The 17,341-nt window shown below is 48.4% G+C and overlaps 1 protein-coding gene across 3 annotated transcripts in view; it reads right to left on the bottom strand.

The window, feature by feature from the left end:
* The window catches only part of GUSB (glucuronidase beta), a 36,729-nt gene extending 20,564 nt beyond the window's left edge, over positions 1-16,165 (bottom strand). For 2 of the 3 annotated variants that reach the window (XM_048823708.2, XM_048823706.2), the window contains exons 1-8: positions 15,926-16,165; positions 12,901-13,089; positions 11,070-11,251; positions 9,521-9,663; positions 4,155-4,342; positions 2,843-2,995; positions 1,810-1,988; positions 636-782 (exon numbers count right to left, since the gene is read on the bottom strand). In XM_048823708.2, the coding sequence (XP_048679665.2) occupies positions 636-782; positions 1,810-1,988; positions 2,843-2,995; positions 4,155-4,342; positions 9,521-9,663; positions 11,070-11,251; positions 12,901-13,089; positions 15,926-16,123 (1,379 nt within the window). In that variant the 5' untranslated portion in view covers positions 16,124-16,165. The remainder of the gene's footprint in view (positions 1-635; positions 783-1,809; positions 1,989-2,842; positions 2,996-4,154; positions 4,343-9,520; positions 9,664-11,069; positions 11,252-12,900; positions 13,090-15,925) is intronic. The other variant, XM_048823707.2, reaches the window with a different exon arrangement.
* Between the last annotated feature and the right edge of the window lie 1,176 nt (positions 16,166-17,341).

The raw sequence follows: 17,341 nt of genomic DNA, 5'->3' as shown, positions 1-17,341 counted from the left end.
GGGTGAAACACATCCATTGCACAAATCGCTGGAGAGGTGTCCGTCCCAATAAGACATCATAAGCATAACTTAAAAAGAGAACGAGAGAGAAAGGGGTAGGGGGCCAGTGTCTCTGTAGCCTTCAAGATAAGGTGCTGTGGCCTGCCCCAGCAAGAACAAATGAGTGGTGGTACTCTAACAATCACAGCTTCTTCAGTATGCAGGCCCAAGCTCTATGCTGGCCTGACTCCACAGTGTTAAGCCAGCAGAGAATTTGGATCCTGTTTTTTCTGTAGTTAGGAATGACCAAACCCTCGACCAATTCTGCCTTACCTGAACCTTAGTCTTGAAGGACTCTCTCATTCCAAGTGATCTCCTGTTGGCTCTTCAGAGTTTAGCTCAGAGAACTGGTTAGGAGGCTGCTGCGGGGCATTAAACTCAATATGCAACAGAATAGGTGTGTTGGGGAAATATGTAGTAAGCACATAGAACATGTATACAAATTCCTAGGCTTTACAAAGAAACTCTACAATAGATTAAGGGATCCCTGAACACCTGCCAGACTTCCCAATGCAACTGACCTGAAAAATGAAAAATGATGAGGCACATCCATCACAACTGAGTGTCAACCTCCACACACAAGAACGCGCACTTACTTAAAGTAGTAAGCTGCCGGCGATAGCTCCGAGGCTGGCTCATTGGCAACAGACCACATCACAACCGAGGGCCGGTTCTTATCCCTGCGGATCAGCTCTTCCATCACCACGAGATGGTGTGCCAGTGATGCATTCCCAAAGTTCTCCCTCAAAGGCAAAAGGAAGCAAGAGCAGGTCACTAAACTGCTAAATAAAACTCACCTTAAATCCATTATTGACACTAACAATGTAATGAATGGTCTTGGAACGTAGTGACCAACATTAATCCCTGGTATAAGTCCGTCCACACCAGAAACGAAGATGGCCCTGTATCTCTGGATGGGGATAACTATTTGCAGAACAGCAGCTGGCCTCTTGGATATTCTAGCAAAATACGTTTTACTTCACGCACTCCTTGAACTTGAAACCTGCTCCCTCTTCTCAGGAGCCAAACCACCACCTCTTCCTCTTTCAACTTCCAGCTTAAACTACATACTTCTAGGCAGCCTTTCAGAGACTTCTACAGCACTGCCAAGATTTCACCATCACCCAGCGCAGCTTGTGTGTCTGAAGTAAAGCGGAACCCAGACAAGAGCCTTTGAGCCAAACCTCCCCTCACCCCCAAACATTGGTGGTCTGGTTTAAACGGGCTCCAGAACCAAGCTACCCCTGATTTGGGATTTGGAAAAACAAAACAAGGCTGACAAGGCTCAGATGAACTAGGTTCTCTTTCTACTAAAACCCCCCATGTTGGTAGCTCCAGTTACAGCTTGATTCCCTCGGCCTGCCCCTCTCCCCGCTGGGGATAAGGCACAGCTCGCCCTTGCAGCGTAGCTGGGATACAAGCGTGCTGCAGCCCTGGGCTGCAGTGTAGTTTAGGAAGGCAGGTTGGGCCCATCTACGTTGCAAGACTGAACAGTATGTTAACTATGCTGAGAAACTGCACAGCTGTAGCCTGCTCCATCACACCAGCGAGTGTAGACAGGCCCGACCTCGTCATAGGCTCGTTTTTACGTGGGGTCGAGTTCCCGCACATGCAGCTGCGGTCAGTAGGAGCTACATGTGCCCAGCACACCTGAGAAGTCCTTTCCCCGGGCAGGGGCTGTGTACTCAGTAGAGCCGGGGCGCTGTAAATAATCGTTCTTGAGCAGGGAGAAATACAAAGGGTGGAGTGAGCTTTCAAACAATCCCTTACGGATCTCTCATCCCCACGCCCGGACACTCGTCAATAACCACAATGCCATACGCGTCGCACAGCTCCATGATCTCCTCCGCGTAGGGGTAGTGGCTAGTGCGGAAGGAATTGGCCCCCAGCCACTGCAGCAAGTTGAGGTCCTTCACGATCAGGGACCAGTCCAGTCCTTTGCCACGGATCTGGGGGAAGAGCAGGCAGGACAATCCATGATGAACAAGAACTCAGTAATACTTTTCACTGCGCTTGCAACTTCCAGGCTTCACAGTCGCTTCCCTAAGCTTGACAGCACGGTTGTGTGTTACACCCGGAGAATCCTGGCTTCAGGCTAAACATGTTGCTACATCCCTCTCTCTCAGCCTGTACCGGCTGGGCTCCATCTGCCCTCCACTCACTTTCACAGGGCAGAGGGACACGATCAGGCTTGCCTGGGTTCCATCCTTAGTGGACAGCATGGGAGCCTTTCGGCTTCCAACACTACAATATTTGTCTGTCTTTGCGAGTTTTAAAAGACTCACACAGAGCTGAAAACTGAATAGTTATGCAGAAGAGCTTTGGAGGGGAGAGGGGCAGAAGGCTCACCAAGGCTGGAAAAATCATTAGTCACTGGAAACAGGGTTTGCTGTTTCCACGGTACCAGCTGAGGTGTTGTGCAGAGCCAGGGTTTCGCAGCTGTGTACCCTCAAACTAAAGTGTGTGTCTCAGTTGCCCACCTGTAAAATGGGGATAATAATGCTTCCCACCCTTTGTGGGGCTTGTCTATTTGGGATTGTAAACTCTTTAGGACAAAGAACATCTCTCAGTAGGCATATCCACAGTATCTAGCACAATGGGGCCTGTTTCTCAGTTGGGGCCGCTATTTGTATCACAGAAGGGACTAAACGGCCTGGTGCTCCATGGATGTCTCTGTATAAACCTCACAATGTTACTGCCAACTGCATTTGTGCATCTGGGGAGGGGATGGTAGGCAATGGACTGTTTCTGGCGGTGGGGCCAGAAATGGCCCCCCACGCCTCACCCCACTCTGTGCTCTTACATCGGCATCTTCGTGTTTGTTGACTCCATGGAAGTAGAAGGGCTTTCCATTGATGAGAAACTGACTGCTGGTGACATGGACAGTGCGGATCCCGATGGGGAGTGTGTACACATCTTCCGACAGCTCACCGCCCACCTGCGCCAACAGCTTCACCTGGATCCCCAACAGAAACCAGCATCTGTGCTCAACCCTGAGCGCACTGAGGAGAATACGCTCAGTTCTACCTCCCTCCCAGCCAATGCTTCCCTCTCACAGACCCCTTGAAGGCAGCCCATCCCAGCATGGCACTCCCCATCCATTTTACAGCTGCACCAACCCCACCTCTGAGCTGTCCTACACTGGCTGGTTCCTCCACATTCCCAGCCTGTCCCCCTGATGGCACCCACCTCCCCTCCTGGCCTGAGGGATTGGTCAACCCACGGAAAGTGGGTCACAGCAGGAGCCCAGGCTGGGGAAGGTAGAGAGTACAGCAGGAGGAAGGGAGGCAGGCTGGCTGGCTTGGGGACTTGCTCCTCCCAAGAGCTCTGACCTGACACCCAACCCCAACAGCCAGAACCCTCCATTCTTGCTGTCTTGGTAACATAGTGCTCGTCTTTCCAGTGACCAAGCCCAAGACTGGAATTTAGCCGGCTCACAGGCAGCATGCACCTGGGGCTTTACAAACTGGCTGTGGGTTAGTGGATCTACCCTACATCACAGTTAAATCCCTACTCAGGCAGAGGAGATAAAGACAGACACGTATGACATCTAATCTTCCAAGATTGCACGCTGAAAACAAAGCCAAATGCCTGTATTGTACTAAGGGGGAAAGAGCTCACTGCAGTTGTTAAATATGTGCAGCAGGTTAGCAGTTTGCTCCAGATGGATCATTTATCTCTTCTGTCACTCCCTGGGTGCTCTCCCTCTCTTTCCTTGTTGAATTCTCATCCAGAGCTTGCTAAAGTCCACGGAAAGACTCCCCTTGACTTCAGTAAGAGATGGACTGGGCCCTAAGACAAGACACCAGTGAGGATTACAAGCACTGTGGTAAGATCCTGAAGCCAATGGCCTCGCGTTCCCTCCCCACACAGCCAGCCCTCTCTTGCCCAGTGGCTTGGCTTTCAGCTCAGTAAGCCAAGAAGGTAGCAAACCTTGATTTGATTATGGCACGATTAGCAACACGGTAGCGGGCATGAAATGAAAGCATGTAGGCAGGATTCTTAGGATAGGAGGATTAAGGAAAACAGGCTTCATGATGCCCATGAATTTCTGTAATCCTAGGAGGGGAATGAAATGAGAGACACGCAAAATGAGACAAATATGTGCATGTTACCTCTAGGTAATAAAGGTATCCGGGGTTTTCATGCATCAGATAAGGCCACCAAAGCTTTGGCTCCACCACTTTCAACTCCCCGATCGGTCCCTCTCCCATAGCCACCACTTTCCCCTCTTTCTCCCGTAAATTCAGCGATAAGGAGTAGCGGGTGCTGCCCGTCACCAAAACCTGGTATCGTACCACACCTAACCAAAAGAAAGCATGGAGCAGGTTGAAGACCCTTCTCCCATCAGACATGTTTCCCGGTGACCCCACTGTGATGTGGGTCCTACATCACCAAGCTTAGCAGTGCTGGGTGGTCTCCCAATAATTACATCTCTGACATGCTACCTGCTGGACTTCACGTTATTGATACATATTAATTGGAGTGACACAGATTGTTTCTTCCCAGTCTGAAAGCCTTGACTTAGAAGCGGTGTTTCCTTTAGAGCAATACCCTGCATTAGTCAAGTTGAAGAATTGCTTCCTCACCCAACTTCTACATTGTAAATGGTCTGTGGGGACAGTTTGGCTCATGAGCTTGTTACCGAAATAAGAATGGCCATACTGGGTCAGACCAAAGATCCATCCAGCCCAGCATCGTGTCTGCCAACAGTAGCCAATGCCAGGTGCCCCAGAAGGAGTGAACCTAACAGGTAATGATCAAGTGATCTCTCTCCTGCCTTCCATCTCCACCCTCTGACAAACAGAGGCTAGTGACACCATTCCTTACCCATCCTGGCTAATAGCCATTAATGGACTTAGCCTCCATGAATTTATCCAGTTCTCTTTTAAACCCTGTTATCGTCCTAGCCTTCACAACCTCCTCAGGCAAGGAGTTCCATAGGTTGACTGTGCGCTGTGTGAAGAACTTTTATTTGTTTTAAACCTGCTACCCATTAATTTCATTTGGTGGCCTCTAGTTCTTATGTGATGGGAACAAGTAAATAACTTTTCCTTATTCACTTTCTCCACACCACTCATGATTTTATAGACCTCTATCATATCCCCCCTTAGTCTCCTCTTTTCCAAGCTGAAAAGTCCTAGCCTCTTTAATCTCTCCTCATATGGGACCCGTTCCAAACCCCTAATCATTTTAGTTGCCCTTTTCTGAACCTTTTCTAATGTCAGTATATCTTTTTTGAGATGAGGGGACCACATCTGTACGCAGTATTCAAGATGTGGGCGTACCATGGATTTATAGAAGGGCAATAAGAGTGTCTCCGTCTTATTCTCTATCCCTTTTTCAACGATTCCTAACGTCCCGTTTGCTTTTTTGAGTACCGCTGCACACTGCGTGGATGTCTTCAGAGAACTATCCACGATGACTCCAAGATCTCTTTCCTGATTAGCTGTAGCTAAATTAGCCCCCATCATATTGTATGTATACAATATATGAGATACAAAGGTTTTGCCGCTTCAAATCCAGTCCAAGGGATCAGTGGATGAAAGAAGGTACCGTGTATGAGCTGACACCCAACTATGGCTTGGTACCATAGTGCTCATCTTCCCAGTGACCAAGCCCAAGACTGGAATTTAGCCGGCTCACAGGCACCAGGCCTGTGTGAAATGAGTTTGGTGGGTCTCAGGCCAGTTCCCATTGGACTGATGTCCCCATCACCAAAATTGCTACTACTGGCCCCATTGCTGGCATGTAGAGTCTCACCCTGAAGAATTCTAGATAGGGCGACCAGAGAGCAACTGTGAAAAACCGGGACAGTGGGTGGGTGGGGGGGTAATAGGCACCTATATAAGAAAAAGTCCCCAAAACCAGGACTGTCCCTTTAAAAATGGGACATCTGGGCACCCTAATTCCAGACCAGAGCTCAGGCACACACAGGGCAGGACTGGTTGAGCTGGCAATGCCTCTGCCCCTGCTGACCTCCTGTGGAGAGAGGACTCCAGTCTCCAGGGCTGCGTGTTAACACAGTGCTAACTACACACACCTATACGCTCGCTCAGAGCTGGCTTCCTGACTATTGTTCTCCGTCCAGCTCTGTCAGTTTGCACTGAACGACCTACCATGGCCCTGCCAAATGAGCTCAGAATCTAAAGGCACAGTCACAGAACACGCCCAGAGGGGAGTGGGAGGGGGAACAGGGAGCTCTCAGACGGTGGGGGGGGGGGGGCCTGCCTGGAGAATGTTCCTGGGGAGGTTGTTCCAAGCACAGAAGGAGGGCAGGCAGGAGCAGGTGACTGAGGCAAAGAGAGACGGGTAGGTGAAGCCAGGGATGCATGTCAGAGGATTTGACATGCACAGAGATGCAGGGAAGCGCAGGGTTAGGGTGTAGCAGAGGAGAAGCCTGACATTTACACAGCGGGAAATGCGGGGGACATAGCGCAGAGTGTCAAGATAAGAGGGACAGAGTATCAGAAAAGGAAACATGGAAAGTAATTGGCCACTGCTTAATATGAGCTGGGGGTGGAAATCTAAGCCAGATTTGCATTTCCTGTTGCAAGGACCTGCAGCTGTCAGAAATAGGGTGAGAGAAACAATTACCCTTTATAGCACACACCTTGGCCTAGTATCTGCACCTGCACCAGGCAAGCTACAGGGAAAAGCATGTTTTTGAGCAGCTGCCCTCAATTTAACGCTGCAGGGGAAACTAATTAAATGTATTACAAGTGACAGCTCTAAACAGACAGGCGTCCATACATGCGAAATGAAATGGACCAGTCAAGCAAAAATCCCTTCATTTCCCTAGACTCTTATCTGCCTTTGGAGGTTACCTCTCTAGGGATATGAGCCATTTTACTGGACTTTTATATTCTTTGTGTACCTGGAAGATTATGGCCATTTGACATGGCTTTAAAGCAATTGCAATCATTTGGATAGTCATCCTCAATGACATATAATCAGAGGAACAATTTAAAAGGCAAGCTCTAGAGATGCAGCTGAAATAATTAAGACTAATTAAAAGGAATGTAATATGCCTAGCAACAGGGTCCAGTAGACAGAACACTGGGCTGGGAACTAGGAGACCTGGGTACCAACTATGCAAGTCACTTCACAGCTCCATGCCTTGGTTTTCCCATCTGTGAAAAAGGGATAATGATCCTCTTTTATCAAATGCTTTGAGATCTATGAATGAAAAGTGCTGGGACAATCTGGGGAATCTGTCTATATATGGCTAATGAGTTTTGTTTGATATTGGGGATTGCATTTTGAATGTGGGGCTGGTTGTCTTCTCAGTTGTCTTTTTACCTCCATGTGGAACTGAAATTCCCAGGAGTGGTGACACAGGGTTAACAGTTTCAGAGTAGCAGCCATGTTAGTCTGTATCCGCTAAAAGAAAAGGAGTACTAGTGGCACCTTAGAGACTAAACAATTTATTTGGGTTAACAGTGGAGAGTTTTTAAAACTTCCCAGGGAAGCACCCTGGGACATACAATTGGCTACAGAAGAACCAGTCTGCACAGGTGGGCTGGTAACTAAGTAATGACTCACCTGGTGGGGGCCATTGATCACCTGACAAGGCTGATGAGAGGGTCACACAGCAAAGGAACTGAAGGTTATAAAAGAAAGGCTCTTATTAGCCATGGGGGGCTAGAAGAGGAAAGAGAGCATCCATGCATAAAAGAGGGTACTCACTGCAGCGAGCAGACAACAGTTCTATGATTTGGAGGAGAAGCTGTAAGAAAAGAAGGAGCCACAATACCCCCCAGAGCACTCTGACCTAAGCCCAAAGAATGCTCCAGAGTGGTGAGGAAACTGAGGTAGGGAAATGTGTGTGTTTAATATTTTGTCTGAATCTTTATATCATCTGTGCTGTCCAAAGTAAGAGGAGTGGTTTAGAATTCCCCTTTGCAAAGCCTGTGTTATGTGGTTCAACTCTCCTGGGTCCCTGAAATGGTAAATGGTGAACCAGTGCTGGTGCTCTGGGAAAGGGCATGGGGCAGCCTGCCTACTCTCAGGTCTTAGGCAGTTGGACTATGGGGTCTCAGGTCTCACGAGGGGGTGGAGACAGAGGATCTGCACCCAACAATGTGCCTGGAAAACCAGAGGCAGTGCCCAAGCACTGCTGGGTCTCAGGAAGTTTAACAGCATGGGGGAACCCAAATACGCCTGCCTGATAAGTGTCCAGAAGGGGAAGAGCAACTAGGCCTTTGTCAGGCACTTTCGTAGCTTAAACCTGAACCATTTAAAACCACTGAGAGTTTGGCTACTGACCCCAGTGGGAGCCAGCTTGGGGCTTGTAAGGCTACACATTAATACAGGATGCACACAGCTGGGTGCAGAGCGCTACTGAAGGGAGGACGAGGCTGGTTGATCTAGCGTTTAGGGCACTGGTCTTAGATTCTGGAGACCGGCATTCAACTCCCTGCTCTGCCACAGATTATGTGTGAGACCTTGTTTAGGCCTCAGTTCCTCACCTGTGAAACGGGCATAACAGCCAGGCCCTGCTTCCAGGCAGGCAGTTGTGAGAGTAAATGAATTAAAAGACTGTCAGTGCTCAGGTCTGAGAGAAATGGGGGCCGTGTCAGTACCTAAGATGCGTACACAGAAGGATTTTTATGGGGCATAATGTGTGTGTGTTGAGGTCCAGAAAATTCCTGTGGAGATTTTGTGGAGCTCAAGAAATCATCTCCATTGGCACTGGTCCTTATGCCAGTTAAAGCAGGATTGGCCCTTATACAAAATTCCCCCTCAAGGCGCTACAACTGGATCCTTTCACTAGACTAGATCAGTGCTTCTCAACCTTTCTGGACTACTGGACCCCTTTCAGGAGTCTGATTTGTCTTGTGTACCCCCAAGTTTCACCTCTCTTAACAACTTCCTGCCTACAGAACTGTCACAGCGTACTATTACTGGAAAATGGCTGACTTCCTCATTTCTACCATAGAATTATAAAATAAATTGATCAGAATATAAATATTGTATTTACATTTCAGTGTACCCGAAGCCTGAGCCGCTGCCCGGGGCCCAAGCCCTGCCACCTGGGGCTGAAGCATGTAACTTAACTCTGTGGGGGCCCCTGTAGCATGGAGCCCCAGGCAATTGCCTGGTTGCCTCCCCATAATGTCAGCTCTGCACTTGCAATCCCCCCAAACCTGTCCCATGACCCCCCAGGAAATTATGACCCCTTGGTTGAGAAACACTGAACTTGGCAAATATCTAGATGAGTTGACGTACCTGCTGGAAGACATCTGCATACCCCAGGTTGAGAACCGCTGGACTATACTGTCAGTCAAGTGCCTTTTTTCTTTTTTTAAACCCCTGAAGGATATTTTTACAACTTCTGTGATCAAATGAGCACACGTGGCTGCCCACACTAAACCTACTACGTGATCAGTTCAACCCGTCCAAGAATTCCCCAGCAGGAAGTTTTCCCATTGCCTCCGTTGGATAGGAAGATAGTTGCCATCATTGCCTAGACACCTACCAATATTCCCGGCCCAGGCTGTAGTCACAGTGATGTCATCTATGTAGACAGAAGGGGTTGTATACAACACGACCGGCCGGTGAATTCCAGCGTAGTTAAAGAAATCAAACCTTGTGTTCTGAACAAAATAACCCCTAGGGTACCTGTGCGGGAGGGGAAAGGGTTACATTCCATTTCACAAGAATTAAAAAGCAAAGTACAGATGTTAGCGACACACTTTACTCCTGCAATAGACCACGTCGTCCCATTCAACAAACACTTGGACAAGCGGGATCCAGTAGATATAGTGTACTTGGACTTTCAGAAAGCCTTTGACAAAAAATCCCTCCCCAAAGGCTCCTAAGCAAGGTAGGCAATCATGGTATAAGAGGGAAGGTCCCCGCATAGATCAGTAACTGGTTAAAAGACAGGAATTACTCCAGATACAAAATTATTCAAGATAATTAAATCCAAAACTGACTGAAAAGAGTTACAAAGGGATCTCACAGAATTGCGTGACTGGGCAACAAAATGGCAGATGAAATTCAATGTTGATAAATGCAAAGTAATGTACATTGGAAAACATAATCCCAACTATACAGATAAAATGATGGGGTCTAAATCAGCAGTTTTCACTCAAGAAACTGGATAATTCTTTGGAAACATCTGCTCAAGGGGCAGCGGCTGTCAAAAAATGCTTAAGGAACCATTAGGAAAGGGGTAGATAAGAAGATAGAAAATATCATATTGCCTCTACATAAATCCACAGTATGCCCACACCTTGAGGACTGCATGCAGTTTTTGTCACTTCATCTCAAAAAAGACATAATAGGGAAAAGTACAGAAAAGGGCAACAATAATGCTTAGGGGTGTGGAACACCTTCCATAGGAAGCAAGATTAAAAAAGACCGAGAATATTCATTGTAGAAAAGAGATGACTAAGGGGCGATATGATCTAGGTCTATAAAATCAGGAATGGTTTGGGGAAAGTGAATGAGGAAGTGTTATTTACCCCTTCACATAACACAAGAACCAAGGGTCGCCCAATGAAATTAATAGGCAGCAGGTTTAAAACAAACAAAAGGAAGTACTTCTTCCCACAGTGCACAGTCAACCTGTGGAACTCATTGCCAGGGGAAGCTGCGAAGGCCAAAAGTATAACTGGTTTTGAAAAAGAATTAGGGCAATCAGTGGCTATTAGCCAAGATGGTCAGGGATGCAACCCCTGCTCTGGGTGTCCCTAAATCTCTGACTGCATGAAGTTTGGACTGGCCAACTGGGTGATGGATCACTCGATAAATTAGCCAGTTCTGCTCATTCCCTCTGAGGCATCTGCCACTGGCCACTGTTGGGAGACAAGATACTGGGCTAGAGGGACCATTTGTCTGACCCAGTGTGGCCGTTCTTCCGTTCCAGCACATTTGCTATTAATACTACAGGGATTAACGGGGCCTAATGGCTCACAAGTTACTTGGAGGTGCTGAATGAGTTCCTAGGACATGATGATTAATGAGGATAACTCTGGTGTGTAACTTCCACCACTGCCCTGGTAGCAATTCAGTGAACTCACTTAGACTCGTCCCTCATGAACTGAATGGAGCCGGGAGGCAGGGTCTGAGGTGTCAGCGTATTGTTGAGTGCAATGGTGATGCGACACGCAGCTCTGGAGCCGCCCTGAACAATCCTGCTTATGTCTGCCTCGAAGGGGAGGTGGCCACCTTCATGCTCAGTAACCTGCACACCATTGACCCACTGCAAAAGAAGAAACAGAAAGGGTGGGGTGGCAACATTAGATATCACAGGGAACCCTGGGCTGGGGGGAAGAACATGACCTCCCTGAATACTAATACCGGGGTCAGAGCTCTCCTCCCAAGGGCCCACCCCTGCAGCCCTTCTAGGCACTTATCTCCCAGTGGAGTCCCACAAAGCCAACATCACCTTCATGGGAGACTTATCGGGGTGCTTCAGATGCATCAATAACTGGTGTCCTTCAGCCCTACAATGGGGCAACACTTTCAGCTACTAGCTCAGAGGATCAATGAAGCTAGAACTGGAAAAATACCACCAGGTCCTTGTTCTGAGCCCTCTGCACTTTGGACTCCAGATCTGTGGCTTGGCTCCACTTCTTATTTACAAACAACATAGAAGGTGCAGCTGGACTCGCAAAGGGAAAAACTGCAGAGTGCTGACTTGGGTCCATAGTTTAGACCTGGCCTACTACTATGTTGGTATAACTCTGTCCGTTGCTCCGGGGTGTGGATTTTTCCCTGAGTGATGTAGTTATGCCAAACTTAACATGTAGACAGAGCTGTCGATGGGAGACCTTCTCCCGCCGACACAGCTACCAGCTCTCGGGGAGGTGGATTAACTACGCCAACGGGAGAGCTCTCTCCCCTCGCTACGGTGGAGCAGCTACATCGGCGCTGCAGTGTTTTTAGTGTAGACCAGAAGTGGGCAAACTATGCCCGCAGGCTAGATCCAACCTGCCAGCTGTTTTAATCCAGCTCTTGAGCTCCCGCTGGGGAGTGGGGTCTGGGGCTTGTCCTGCTCCGGTGTTCCAGCCAGGGAGCAGAGTCAGGGGCTGCTCTGTTCAGCTCCCGGAAGCAGCGGCATGCCCCCCCTCTGGCTCCTATGCATAGGGGCAGTCAGGGGGCTCTGCTCCACATGCTGCCCCCGCCCCAAGCACTGCCCCCACAGCTCCCATTGGCCAGGAACCACGGCCAACGGTACCTGCAGGAGCAGTGCCTGTGGATGGGGCAGCGTGCAGCAGAGCCTCCTGGCAGCGCCTCCACATAGGAGCTGGAGAGGGACATGCCGCTGCTTCTGGAAGCTGCTTGAGGTAAGAGCCAGCTGGAGCCTGCACCCGAGCCACCCCCCTGCACCCCAATCCTCTGCCCCAGCCCTGATCCCCCCCTGCCCTCCGAACCTCTCAGTCCCAGCCCGGAGCTCCCTCCTGCATCCCAAACTCCTCATTCCCAGCCCCCGCCAGAGCCCTCACCACCTCCTGCACCCCAACTCCCAATTTTGTGAGCGTTCATGGCCCGCCATACAACTTCCATACCCAGACGTGGCCCTCGGGCCAAAAAGTTTGCCCACCCCTGGTGTAGACCATAGGTGCTGGAGCTTGGGATGCTGCCACGCCCCCTGGCTTGTAGTGGGTCCCATTATAAACAGGGTTTACTGTTTAGTTCAATGGCTCTCAACACCCCCACTATAAAAATTGTTCCAGCACCCCGGTGTAAACATGCCTGCCGCGTGTTGTCAGAACACACAGAGCTGCCACATTCTTCTATAATACAGGATGTGGGGGTCCCCTAGGGCAGCTTTTACTGTGGGTATCTCGAGAGCCTCTGAGCAGGGCTGAATGCATGGCGAATTGCTCACCGGGCCACCATACTTACAACTATGGAGTAGTAATGGGCACTGCCGACCCGAAGCACCACTCGGGTATTGAGGGCGTTCGGAAGCCAGCTCCTGGGAAGCAGCACCTCCTTCTCATACCAAACCCAGCCAGTGTATTTCCGCAGGTTGGGATTCTGAGTGAGCTCGTTGAAGCTGGCAGGTACTGGCATGTCGATCACAGGCCCACTCTGAGAGGATCAAAGGAGACAGAGGGTGAAATGATTCACCTGAGACTAAAAAGAAAACAGTGTGAAGTTAGGCTTCTGGGTTACAGGGCGAAAAGTTTCACGGGCACATCCATTGTGGGTCAGAGTCTCATGTCCATCAACTGCTGTAAATTCACCAGGGGTTTCTGTCCCTTTACATTACTTGGCTTTTTGGATTGGAATGGACCCCTACAAAATGCAAAGGGAAATTCCTTTCTCCCCCCGATTTAGATTGAACCTACCAGATTCTGCATAATTTCCACCTAAAATCATATCACATCAGGCTGACCAGAAACTCAGGCCCTAGCCCCATCGCAAAAGGCAAATTGTGTCCGAGTTTGGGGTTACGTTCATGTCGCCCTGCACTAACTGTTCAGGATTTACTGGCAATGTAGTTACACCAATTAGCCAGCAGGGAGCGCTGAGGGTTAGTAAACCTTTCATTAACCTACACAGGGCGGGATTCACAAGGAACTTTTACAGCCAATGTATCTATCTGGCTGTTGTGCTCATGTTTCCCATGTGGTTATAACTCTCCCCCTGGTCACTGCTGACGAACAAACACGTGCATAAATTTCAAACACTGACCTGCACACTTAGTGAAGAGTGCCCGTTTCTGCTCCATCAATCCCAGTCCCCCCCTGCTACTTTCACAAACTCCTTACACACAGCTGCCCCACACAACGCAGGGCATGGGAACGGCCAGTAGTACAATTAGTTTGTGTTATTTCTACAAAATGGAGCCCCAAGCCCGAACAGGGACCTTTGGACACCCGCCATCACATAAATCTCTTTGGTACTCCTGTGGCGTCCATTCCCATCGTATTTATCCTCACAACACTCCTGAAAGGGTGGGAATTTATTATTATCCTTATTTGACAGATGGGAAGCCCAGAGAGTCTAAGGGCCGGCTTTTCAAAGGTATTTGAGTGCCTCAGGCTGCAAAAGGCCTAGGTTGATTTTTTCAAAAGCACTTAAGCCGGTTAATTTCCATGGGAGTTAGATATCTAATCTGGTTCGGTGCTTTTGAAAATCCCACTGGCTGTATCTTTAGGCACCTAAATACCTTTGAAAATGTGGCCCTAAGTGCCCTGCCCAAGGTCACCCAGGAAATCTGTAGTGGAGCAGGGAATTGAACCCTAACCACGGGACCATCCTTTCTCACAAATAATTCAGCCAATTAGGCACACTCCTTAAAGTCACTGATCATAGAGAGCAGTAGTAGTTTGGCTGCCAAGAATTTGGGCGGTCTGGGGCCAGATCTTCAACGGGTGGAAACTGGTGTAGCCTCACTGACACTGAGTTAGCACCAGATGACAATCTGGCCCTTTGTCTTCTGAGCACTAGGTAGTTTTTCTACAGCTACAAAATGTGGCAAATTCAGTGCGTTTTTAAGCAAGAGGCTCTCGACGATATTTGCACACTGTAAAGGATTAAAACTATTCAGTGATCACAAACTATTCTGTTTGAATCTAAACTGATTGAGTACCAGCCTATAAATATTAACACCCCCCTAAATATTAAAAAATAATTGCATGCCTTTCAGAAAGTGTAACCAGTAGCTCGCTATTTTCCCTCCATGAATGACATAAGGAAACCCTAGAGATGGTATAATTATTTCACGTTCTCAAACTATATTACAAAATATAATACTCCATACAGTGTTTGTTCTCTCTCTCTCTCTCTCCCCCCTCTCTGAGATATTATTTCTCTAAGTGCCCCATAATTGCAGCAGCTCGCACTCCAATGGTTATTCCCCTTTAACAAAATAAACCAAAACATATCATTACATTACACCACTTTGCCTTCTTGTATTCATAACTATTCTGAAGTAAATTCTATATTTACTGTTCACATGTTTTCATTTGGAAAAGATTCAACATTTACTCCATTATTTATTTTTGTATTGGCTATTTGTCAGAATCATTCTATATTTCCCAAATTTTGCAACATTGAACATGTATAACTACTCTTTAGAGAATGGTATTAATTTCTGGAGTACTAGGATTGCTGTAATGTTTTCTACAGTTCAATCAAACATTCATACACGTTCCAAGCTTCCTGCTTCAGGCCCTTGTGAATGAAACCGAGAAACAATAAAAGCCTGCTCAGTTTTATTGATTAGTATTTGGAAAGCATCTTGAATATGAAAAGCACTACTCAGATGCTAAACATTATTCATGCAATGCAGGAAGTAAACAGCAACTGATTTGCCTCCAGTTAAATAGAAAAGGGGAAGCTAAAATCACATGCCCAGATAACCGGAAAAGAACCGTTAAGTTGTACTACCGAAAGATCCTTTTTTTTTTCCTTTCCCTCCCCCTAATACAGTATTCACACCCATGCCTGTGTTTCAGGAAACGGCAAGTGAGGGTCAGGATGGAAACTGATATAACAAAGAGCAATTGGAGGAAAGGGGCTCTTTTTCCCGCTTGTCTCATGCTGATATTTATGATGCTCGTTTCCTGCTTTTCACGAGAGATGGGCCTGAACCAGCCCCCCGATCCGAATCTCACAGCTCTGTTTGACCTCTGCGGAGGACTTGCTTTAAGGGGTTGAACTCCTGGTGCTGGGACCGTGGCGTTTTCACCCATCTGCCCCGTTACAGAGATGGGCTCATGCCACTGGATCCAAACTCCGGGCCTGGGTTCTGGTTCGGGCCCCAAGCCCTGGCGACAAAGGCATTTAACTCGCCTGCAGCGGGGACCCAGTGGAAACTCACAGCTCCCAGGCTGGCCCGACGTCTCTCTTCGGTGGCCAAGGCCAGTGGCAGATACCCTCTTTGCCACTCCTGCCCCAGCGGTGGCCCCCCCCATACCTGTCTCAGGGGCTTCCGGTACCACTGCTGCACAAACCCCTGGTCCCGCTGCTCCGAGAAGTCGGCCCTGAAGCTCCAGATGCCATTCAGCTCCTTCAGCTCCCTGGAGGCAGACTCCCTGGGGTAGAGCATCCCTCCCCCCAGGGCGAGAGCCTGGCAGCTGAGCAGCAGCAGGCACAGAGAACAGCACAGAGCCATGCTGCTGTCTGCCGGGCAGCTCTGCAAGAGGCAGTCAGCTGAGCCAGGGCCCAGCTGACTGCAAGGAACACTCACATGACTTCCAGCTGGCGGCACCTGCAGCCATCTTGCTTATGGGCTTGCCAGGCTCTCTGTGTGCCTGAGACCTGTGACAGAAAGTGGATGTGATCCCACTGACTGGGCCATGGGGCCAGGGGATTATAGTCTTTTACCTACACTGAGCCCGATTGCTAGGCACTTTACAGATCCATAAGAAGGCAAGATGTGGCCCCTGTCCTGACAAGCTCACAGTCGAAATAGGATAACAAATATTTCCCAGTGTAACTTGTACAGAGTTTGAGCCAGGTTCTGTTCTCAGTGACTCAGGATTGCCCACCCCAGGCATTCAGAAATCATTACTCAAGTCGTCATGTTCCCCCTACACACACACACACACATCAGAACTGTAAAATAATAATGTAGATTCTTTTTAATCTTCTGGGTTTTTTTTAAACCTTTCAGGTGCTTTTGGGTCATCAAGCATTTTTCCACAATCGTGAGAGCTAGAAGTTAACTTTATTACAATAGGAAAACTGAGGTCCTCACATATTCATATGACTCCAGGAGCTGGGGCTTTAAGAAACACACCACATATCATGAGAGTTGGCAACCCTGTAGGTAAACCCAGAGGGACTCAACCTAAATAGGTGGAGTTACTCTGAATTTCAATGACAGTAGAAGTTTGCCCTGTGACTTTAGGGCCCAAATTTATTTCCAGGCTGGTAAGAAGGGAGACATGATGTTCATTTAAAATACTTGTGAGGTGCTCTGCTACCATGGCGATGGAGGCCCCATAAGCACATACACAGATGGATATAAACTGGCCATTAATAAATTTAGGCTTGAAATTAGATGAAGGTTTCTAACCCTCAGAGCAGTGAAGTTCTGGAACAGCCTTCCAAGGGGAGTATTAGGGGGGAAAAAAACTGGCTTCAAGACTAAGCTTGAAAAGTTTATGGAGTGGGTGTACGATGAGACTGCCTACAATGGCATGTAGCTGATTTCTGACTGCTATTAGCAAATTTCTCCAATGGCCAGTGGTGGGACACTAGAGTGGGAGGGCTCTGAGTTATTAGATAATTCTTTCCCAGGTGTCTGGCTGCTGGGTGTGACTACATGCTCAGGGGCTAATTGATGGCCATATTTGGGGTCAGGAGGGAACTGTCCTCTGGGCAGATT

This window comes from Caretta caretta, chromosome 17, assembly GCF_965140235.1.
Source record: "Caretta caretta isolate rCarCar2 chromosome 17, rCarCar1.hap1, whole genome shotgun sequence".
Classification (NCBI taxonomy): domain Eukaryota; kingdom Metazoa; phylum Chordata; order Testudines; family Cheloniidae; genus Caretta; species Caretta caretta.
Note: the sequence above shows the minus strand (reverse complement) of the source record. Positions and strands in the feature narration are given on the sequence as shown.